Genomic DNA, 10,209 nt, shown 5'->3' on the forward strand with positions numbered 1-10,209 from the left:
AAAAGATGAGCTATTACACAGTATGTATTCTAACTAAAGGGTATAAGTTATTTTAAAAGCGGTCCCAAAAGATTTAAGAAGGCCTCACAAAAAAAGTGAGATGACTTTGGGCAAACTGTGCTACAATATATATGCCAGGCTAAGAAGTTAGGCCTTTAATCTCCAGGCAATAAAGAGCTACAGTGGTTTAAGCAAGCAATATGATAACCATATATTATATTTTAGACAGGCAACAATGGAGAAGCCGCACAATATAAAACATTTTTTAAACCAGTAATTAAAAATGCCAAAATAAAAAAGCAAACAAAAAAGCAGGAAAAAAAGATACATGCTGAATATGACCAAGGGTTGATATACTTAATAAGTGAACAGCTCTTATAAGTTAATACAAAACATTAAAAGCCATTAAATGGTACATTTGTACCATTAAATAAATGCAAATAGCCAATAAAAATGTGTTTAAACTTACTAGCCAAAACAACACTTTTTTAAGGATAATATTCTGTACAAGTGAGAGTACCCAAGTTGTGAAGACACTGGTAAAAGAATGGAAATCAGTATATCCTTTCTGGAAATTGGATAATATAAACAAAGTGTTTGTATTTCTGGCACAGTAATCACTTCTAGGAATTTATCTTAAAGAACCAGTGATGTATTAAAATATTTACATGCAAGGATGATCATTTGCAGGACTGTGTGTGTGTGTGTGTGTGTTATTAATCCATACCGGAGGATATTTTTCCCACTAAGTTTTAAAGAAGGTGGAAGGAAGGGAGACAGGGGGAGGACGAGGGAGGGTAAGAGGGAGGGAGGGAGAGAGGGAGAAACATCAATGTGAAAGACACACATTGATTGGTTGACTACCGCCTGCACCCTGACAGGGCCGGGGATCGAACCTGCAACCCAGGTACTTGCCCTTGACCAGGAATTGAATCCAAGACCCTTCAATTCGAGGTCTGACACTAACCATTGAGCACCACCAGTCAGGGCTGCAGCATTATTTATAATATGGGAGAATTGGAAACAAACATACAATAATAGGTAAGTACTAAATTGTATACAAAATGGAAATATTATATAGACAAAAAATGTTTTCAAAAGTTAAAGGAGATGATCAAACACGTTAGGTTAAACAATCTAGATATTAAACTCATATGGTGTACCTCATTATCAATTTTTAAAATGGAAATGTGTACCATAAAGATGGAAAAATATTTCAAAGCATTAACAGGAGTCATCACTGGATGGTAAGATTATCACAGATTTAAATTTGAAGAGTTTTCAGAATGTCTACAATAAGAATATGCAACCTTTATAATTAAGAGAAAAAAAAGAGTAAGTGAAAAAGAAAGATAGCCCAGCCCATTTGGCTATGGTCTGTCTACCTTCATCAAGTCATTATTGAAAAGTTTCTGACCTTCTCTTTCTGAAAATTTAAAAATTCTCAATAAACAGGAAATACTAGTAGATATATACTCTCAGTATTAAATATATAACATTAACATTTCATGAATACAATGCTAAAGCTAGTCATCAATAGTTGCCATTGACTATGCAGAAAGCCTTCATAACTACGTTTGTAGTTCTATGGTTTATAAATTACTTTATACAAATATTTTAATTAAAATCGTGAATACTATTATTTTTGAAAAACTATTCCAAGTATTAACTGGTTTAAGAGGATATATATGTAGCAAGATTAATTTACCAAATATAAATCCATAATTTGGGACTTCATTTTGTCGTGAAATAAAATTTCCAATTTTAGGCATCAGTTCAAATAATAAAAATCTACCAAAAAATGTTGTTACTAATGATTTGACTATATAGTGCCTGTGTAGTTATCTAAAAAACCAGAGAGAAATATGTAGATTTTTTTGGTTTTTTCCTCACCTGAGGACATGTGTTTGTTTGTTTTTTATTGATTTTAGAGAGAGAGAGGAAGGAAGAGGGAGAAAGAAAAACATCGATTTGAGAGAGAAACATCAATTGTCTGCCTCGGGACTCAAACTGCAATCTGGGTATGGGCCCCAATTGGGGATGGAACCTGCAACCCTTTGGTGTGAGGGAGGAAACTCCAACCAAGCCACACCAGCCAGGGTGAAATGTGTAGTTTTTTAAAGGGATCATTGCTGACAAACTATATTAAGAGATAGATTCCCATTCAGCTACATTTATCACCATAAATTTCCACTACAATTACCATGGATTTACACCTGAATTTGTTAGAATACATAAAAATATAGTATTTATTTATTTTGCCAAACAGTGTACTTATAATAATGTCCTCCACTTGAATAGATTATCAAGTTTATACAGTATAGCATAATGTTACCAGGTGTACAGGTTAGTAATGCAGATTTTGTAATCAAAGAAAACACGATAATTTCAAGAGAAACATCAAAAGTGCTTTATTCAAAGTAATGTCCATCGCTAGCTACACATTTCCCCCATCTTTCAGGTAATTTGTGGATACCGTCCCAATAGAACTTTCCTTGTTTTAAGGCAAACCATTCAGAGACCCAATTTTCCACTTCTTTGTACGTTTTGAAGTGCTGCTCAGAAAGTGTGTGTGCCATTGATCTAAACAAGTGGTAATCTGAAGGAGCAAGGTCTGGTGAATACAGCGGGTGGGTTAATACTTCCCAGGCAAGATCTTTTAACATGTCTTTAACTGGTTTTAAAGTGTGTGATGGTGCGTTATCATGAAGCAAAATTACTTTGCCATGTCTTCTGCACATTCTGGTTGTTTCACGATCAAAGCATGGTTCAAGTTGATTATTTGTTGTAGGTAGCGATCAGTATTAACGGTTTCACCTCGTTTTAGAAGCTCATAATACACCACACCTTCCTGATCCCACCAAATGCAGAGCATTGTCTTCTTTCCACAGCGATTTGGCCTTGCAGGCGATGTTGATCAACCCATGATTCTGTGCGTTTGGGATTCTCAAAATAAATCCACTTTTCATCGCCAGTCACAATTTGATGCAAAAAAGGCTTTCTTTCGTGCCATTAAAGCAACATTTTACTGATGACTTTTCGGTTTTCCATTTGTCTTTCGTTCAGTTGATGTGGCACCCATTTTCCTTCCTTTAAAATCTTTCCCATTGCTTGTAAACGATTGGAAATTGTTTGCTGAGCAAAGTTTAATCTTTCTGCAAGTTTTTGAGTTTGACATGCATCTTCATCCAATAATGCTTGTAATTGTTGGTCTTCAAACTTTTTCGGTTGACCTAGACGTTCTTTGTCTTTCACATCGAAATCATCACTTTTAGATCATTTAAGCCAGCGTTCACAAGTATCTTGAGATGGAGCATGTTCACCAGAAGCTTCCTGAAGTATACGATAACTTGCAGCAGCACTTTTCTTCAAAATAAAGTAATGAATTAAAACTTCCTGCAAATGCTCTTTTTTTGGCACAAAATTCGACATTTTTAAGCATAAAAATATCTGTGATGTTAACAGCTTCAGAAAATTTGACATATGAAGTTTTGAATCTTGCTGTCAACACAAAATAGCATACATATCGAGTTGCATATATATATCAACATATGTGTAACTCCATCTGTTGAAAAAAATCCGCATATTAACTGGTACACCTGGTAAGAGCATGGGCTTTTGGCCTGACCTGGGATTAAGTCTTGTTCAAATCCTGCCTCCCACTGAATAGTCCCGTGATTCTATGCAAGTTGCATAAGCCTTAGTTCTCTTATCTGAAAAGGGTGATAGAGTACCTACCTCAAAGAATTGATAAAGTACCCAATACAAACTGTTCAATAAAGTATTCTGCAAACAGAATTATTCTGCAAATACTGGTATCGGAGTGTCTTGAGTTCTAGCTTAGATATGACTACTAACTAAGCAGATGACAGATGATCTTGAAGCAAACCACTTAGCCTTTCTGAGATTTAATTTTTTCACCTTTCAAATGATACCAATACATGTTCCTGCCTATCTCAAAGGATAGGATGGACAAATGAATTGTCTATTTTAAACAACTGGTAAACTGTAATTCACCCAACACAGCACACAGAATAAAATCCACAACTTACAAATAGTTTAAAAGACTGATGTACATTTAAAGTAATTTTCACTGTTCTCAGTATAAGTATATGGATACATGTACCTTTCCAAGGCAAATAATGACCTCAATTAACTAGTGACCTAGCTATGGTGATGATGCAAAGCATAACTTCAGGCCTCCAAATTCTCAAACATCCAAAAATACCTCTGACTTAGTGAACTGTTCATAAAAATAGCTATAAAAGCAGCAAACATACAAATTCAACAAAAGCAGCATAGGAATATAAACTTAAAATTATCTCCTAAACTAAATGCAACCCCATAAACTGATACAGCAAAATTCACCCAATATATTCCAAGCTTTTAAAAATGTCCTCTTGCCCTGGCTGATTTGGCTTAGTGGATAGAGCATCGGCCTGCGGACTGAGGGGTCCCAGGTTCGATTCCGGTCAAGGGCACATGCCTGGGTTACAGGCTTGATCCCCATTAGGGGACGTGCAGGAGGCAGCCAGTCAATGATTCTCTCTCATCATTGATGTTTCTCTCTCTCTCCCTCTCCCTTCCTCTCTGAAATCAATAAAGATATATTTTTTTTAAAAAAATGTCCTCTTGCCCTAGCCAGTCTGGTTCAGTGGATAGAGCATTGGCATGTGAACTGAAGGGTCCCAGATTCAATTCCAGTCAAGGGCACATGCTGCCCTGGTTGTGGGCTCCATCCATCCCCACAGGAAGGAGTAGGAGGCAGCTGATCAATGATTCTCTCTCATCATTGATGTTTCTCTCTCTCTCCCTTTCCCTTCCTCTCTGAAATCAATAAAAATATATTTAAATGTCTTCTTTATTAAAAACAAAGCATGAAAGTAACATGGAAATTCAAATGTTAGCACTGTTGAGATTTTTTTCTAACACTACAGCCAAATGCTATTTGGAAATGTAATTTCAAGTTTTAGGATATCTGTCAAGACCACATTAAAAAGAGTCCTCATTATGGGATCCTTAGCCTGGTTCTACAGACAGGCTTCAATGGGCCTTAACCTGCTGGCAAAATTGTGTCTGTATAGGGATATATGTTCCACAGTTAAAGAGTTTACAGCTTCAGACTCTCAGCAGGAATAGAGGTATAACTGGTATTAATAGTCTCATCAAAAACTACTCACATTCTGTTACTACCAATTTTTATCTTAACTACTTTACATTCTACAAGATTTTAAAGTAAATAATTCATCTGAAGTCCTTACCTTGTCAAAACTGTATATCAGATATAAAGCCATATACTATCCACATATGTTTACCCTTTTATTTAAAACACAAAATTTTCAGATTGCACATTTACTGGTGTGTCCAGGCAGACTTCTTCAAGTTTGGTCAGAGGTTGTAAACTTTAAAAGAAATTAAGTTTTTGGTACTTTTTAAAATAATTATTTTTCAACATCAACTTGAAATGTAACACCCAAAAATATAGTTTTATTTCTTCTCTTGGTTAAACTGTTACAGGGAGTTATACTGAGAAATGAATTCTGAGCACAATATTTTGGTACTTTAACTCTGAATTTCTAATCAAGAATGAATTGATGCTCATTGTTGCACAACCTATGAAGGGGAAAAGTAGTCTTAATAATTATTGTGAACCAGATTAGCACGAAGACATATACCTACACTGCCAATTCAACAAGTTTCAAGTTCCAACAGTACACTCCTACCCAGTCATAGATAAATGTTAGTATGAAATACAGGAACTACACAAAGAAAAAATAATAATGGAGGGGATGTGTGAGGAGGGGGAAGGAAGCAACTTATAATAGCTCGGTATAACCTACAAAAAAAATTGCTTAAGTAACTTTTTTTTTTAAAAGGAAGTTATCACTGTGAGATTGTGTTTAGGAGGCAAATTTTTAAACTGAGCCTTAAAGAAAATACTAACAAACTGTCTCAGTATTTTCAGAAATCATTGGCTCACACACAAATAGGAAATCCTCCTATTTTTGTTCATTAAAGCAGGTTTTTAAAAAATAACAGGTTTTTTAGAAGGTCTGCCTGGACAAATTTTGTGAACCTTGTTCAACTAACTGTATTTACTTAAAAGTAATAAAAACTAAATTCTACTTCAATTCTCCATACTATTTCTAACTCTCCATAAATCCATTAAATGTTTGAGTGCTCCTAAACAGAGTTCTAGGGGGTTCACAAATAATCCTCAATAAGACCTTTCACTATGTCTCTTTTCAAAAAATAATAAAGATTAACTTCAGTTTATTTAGAAACTATGTTTAAAATTAATTTTACTGGTTAAGTTTAATTTTTAAAACACCAACAAAATTATTAAAAGCAATTTTTCCTAATATATTACACAGCAAGGCTATTCATTTTCCAATTTCAGAACCAAGCCATAATCACACAACTTATATCTAAGATACATACTACAGTTTACTGAAGTTAAGTACTTAAAAAAGGACTTAGGCTTATCAGTATATCAAACCACCTACACAAACAATAAAAGTATCTCAAAATACAAATAACTTTAAAAATGTAGGAAATTTCATAATGGCACAATTATTGGAAAGTATAGTTTGAATATGGGCAAAACCCTGCTTCCACCTTTCAGGAAGTAAACAGTTGAAAGTAAACTGAATACCTTTCCACGTTTATTATTGCCTTTGGTCACTAAAGTGAAATTCAAACACAAAGAAGATGATACATTTTATGAATCAATTGTCTTAAAGAATCATAATTAGGAAATAGGTAGTTTGAAAGTCTTTCAAAATATAACACACACAACACAAATCCAAAACCTACAAAAGCTGTTGGTAAATGAGCATTTCCTTAACAATCAAGTTTCTGTATGTTACCCTTTTATCTAATTCACCTGGTCCAACTAGGCCTTTGGGCCCAGAAGTAGTTAACTTGCAATATAGCTTGTTTCTTTGAGCTAAAATACCATCCTGCAAGGGTCGGGAATAAAAATTTTAAATCTGGCTAGAAAGGATCAATGTACATGCATTAACAGTCTTTAATAATCAAAAGTATAAGGAATAAGGCCTTTTATTCCAGGAGACAGGCCATGACTATGTCGGGATGGTGTCTGAGGTACAATACTCTCCTTAGTATGACAGAATTCACCATTAAAACGACGAATGGCACGCTAAGAAACAGCATTAATTTTTCAGAATAGTATGAAGTTTCCAATCACCCCTACCACAGTTCATTTCCAGGTGTTGAAGGTCTGGCAGAAGGTGTCCACACACCCACACACACGCCGAGGGAGGGAGAAACCACCATCCTCCTCCCAGGGAGTTTAAAGAAAACCAGCAGGTACGCGAGGCCTCGGCAGCACCCCGAAAATCAGAGGGCGGCCGGAGGGTCGCAGGGTCCGGACCGCGGAGAGAAGCCGGCTCTCGGCCGCACCTCCGCTCCCCTCCCCACCGGGAAAGGAGAAGGCTCATTAGTGCTTCGTTAATTGACACCTGTAATGAGGAAACTTTCCCGGCGCCGAGGCCGCCAGGCCCGGCCTGGCTGCAGCTCCGCGGCGGCCCCCTCCCGGGCGCCCAGGTAAGCCGGCCGAGCTGGGCCTGAGGCGGCGCGGCGGCCGCGCCACCGCGCACCTTCCCGCGGCGCTAGGCCCGCACGCCGCCGGCTCGGGCGTCCCTCCCGCAGGCCGCAGCGGCCGGCAAGGCAGCGCGGGGTCCCCAAGCCGTGCACCCCGACAGGCGCCGCCGCGGCTACTTACTTTCATTTAACACCTCCACCAGGTCTGCGCAGTTCTCACACATCGTTCGGCCGCCGCCCCCCCCTCCCCCGCTTCGGATCGCGCTGACTGATCCCGACCGGCGGGGGGGAGGGGAGAGAGGCGGAGGAGGGGGCCGGCCGGCCGGCGGGGCGGGGAGGCGACGAGGGCGGGCGGCGGCGGGGACGGGGCGGGAGCAGGATGGGGGAGGGGGCCGGCGATCCCCGGAGCGGGCGGGGGAGAGGAGGGGGGCGAGGGGAGGTGCGCAGGCCGGAGGGGCGCGGAGGCGCCAGCGGCGGGGAAGGGGGGGGAAGGACGGGGGGAGGGGAGAGGGAGGGAGGGGGCGGGTGGGGAAAGAAGCAGCAGAGTCACTTCACCGACCAGACGCCGCGGCCACCGCCGACGCCGCCGCCATTTTAATAGAGCGTTCGGGCTGCGCTCGGCTCTTTCCGTCCGGGCGAAGGAGCCCACGAGAAGCGCCGCGCGCTCTCATTCCTCCGCCTCCCGCCCTCGCCTCGCCTCCCGCCCTCCCACTCGGCCTCCGCACACACGCCGCACGCTCCGCTCCCCGCCGCGGCCCGCTCGCTGCCCTCCCTTTCCTCTTCCGTCCGGCCTCCCCGCCCTCGGCCCACCCCCTCGGCGCGTCCGCCCCCCGCCCCGCCCCGCCCCGCCCGGATCTCCGTCGGCGGCCGGAAGGGAGACGGCAGCCAGCGCGGCCGCGGGGGGGTGGGGGGGGCGGTCCGAGTGAGTAGAAGATGGCGGAGGCGCGGAGCGGGTCGCGATTGCGCGGCGTCGCCCACGACGGCCCCCTCCGCGGGCGCCGAGGCCCAGCGGGCGCCGCTCTGACCCCCGCCCTTGAGCTTCGCCATCTTCCCTCCGGGCTCGCGAAGGGAAGTGGGCGCCGCTTTCCCCCCGCATCGCCCTCCCCCGCGCTGCGGATCGGGGGTGTGGGGGGAGGCGGAGAAGGAGGGGCGGGCGTGGGGGCCCGGGCCGACGCCGCAGCCCGCGTTGGGGCGCACGGCCCTCTCCCCGCCGGGCTTTGTGAGGCTGGACCGGCCCGGGTCGGCTTAACCTGCATCCGGGTCCCTCGCTACCTTCAGTCCTGCGGGCTCCTCCTCCCTCGAGCAGTGAGACGCCTGAGGAGACGAGAAATGGCGGCGGGAGGCGTCCACCTGGGCATCTCCTCCTCTTCTCGCGAGCGGGCCCCTCAGGAGCTGCCCCTCTGAAACGCTTCACCTGAGACGGCGGAGGATGCTTCGGGGGAAGAGCGGCTTTAACGGGGAGTGGAGCTGGGGCCGGGCCGGAAGGACGGGCGGGCAGGGGACGCCGCCGAGGTGCCGGGTTGGGGCACTGGCGATGGTGGGCCTTGGGGAATTGTCCTCACGCCGTCCTCCCGCGCTGATGTCTGTACCCGGCGTGGTTCTGAGAGAGGAGACTGAAAAGCCCCCAAGCGAGGGTGCGTGCTACGGTTAGACCTGTGCCCAGACCACCTAGTGAGTAGGAATTCTTTCGTGGATTCCGCGGCCGCCGGCACCCCACCCCCGCGCCCGGCCAGGACCGCCATCCCGGAGCCCCGGCTTTGCTGCCGCCTGAGGCTGATGCCGGCAGGTCGCTGCCCATCCCCTTGGAAGTGGCTCCCGGGGAGCAGGTGCTCCTCGGGCCTGTGGAGCTCTCCCGACATCCTCTTCCCATCTCTCCCACAAAATCTGGGCTTCGTAGACATGAGGCCCTGTGGGCAGACATCGTCCATCCAATATCCATCCCCTCACCGCCATCCCCCTTCCCGGCCCACAGGAAAACCAGCCGAACCCCGGTGGTTTTTGTTTGTTTTCCCAGGTGCCACCTGAGAGACCTCTGTCTCGGGAAAGCCCCCAGGGATATTGGTGACTGATTGAAAGCCAACCATGGTATGATTTCTCTCGGGCTGGCCATACGTTTGAGTTCTTGCCAACGAAATGGAAGCGGAAAAGCTGCAGAGCTGGTGGTGAACACGTCATGCCGCTGATCGGTCGTGGCACTGGGCACCTGAAACCTGTGTAGTTTTGTTAACCAGTACCCCCCCCCCAATAAATTCAATAAAAGGGGTGGGAAGAAATTGAAGATACAAATAAGTGGAAACATATAAAAATAATTTCTACAAATTTGTAAAAAAAAAAAAAAAACAAATTCTGCAGAGTGGGTCTTTAGAAAAGAATTGCCCATTTCTGATAAAAGGGGCAAATTCAGCAGACATGCCCCTTAACCCTTAGTTCTTTCTGCCTGAAACATGCTCCTGATGCACAGAGTAATACAGCATCCATTTTGATTTTTTTTTTTGACAATGAAACCACAAACAAGATAAATGCCACCATAAAGTTGATAGTACATTAGTATAAGGTGTGGGTGGATCACTGATACATCCTTGAGCAGCTTCTATCCCCTGCCTATGTAAGAAAAATCCCTTTTTCCTTAATCCACACTTATAT

The 10,209-nt window shown here is 43.7% G+C and overlaps 1 protein-coding gene across 4 annotated transcripts in view; it reads right to left on the reverse strand.

Moving 5' to 3' along the window:
• Window positions 1-8,358, reverse strand: part of USP34 (ubiquitin specific peptidase 34) — a 239,468-nt gene extending 231,110 nt beyond the window's left edge. For 3 of the 4 annotated variants that reach the window (XM_079792022.1, XM_079792020.1, XM_079792024.1), the window contains exon 1: window positions 7,748-8,358. In XM_079792022.1, coding sequence (XP_079648148.1) covers window positions 7,748-7,790 — 43 coding nt within the window. In that variant the 5' untranslated portion in view covers window positions 7,791-8,358. The remainder of the gene's footprint in view (window positions 1-7,747) is intronic. The other variant, XM_079792021.1, reaches the window with a different exon arrangement.
• Window positions 8,359-10,209: the final 1,851 nt, after the last annotated feature.

Source organism: Cnephaeus nilssonii (assembly GCF_951640355.1).
Source record: "Cnephaeus nilssonii genome assembly, chromosome: 15".
Taxonomy (NCBI): domain Eukaryota; kingdom Metazoa; phylum Chordata; class Mammalia; order Chiroptera; family Vespertilionidae; genus Cnephaeus; species Cnephaeus nilssonii.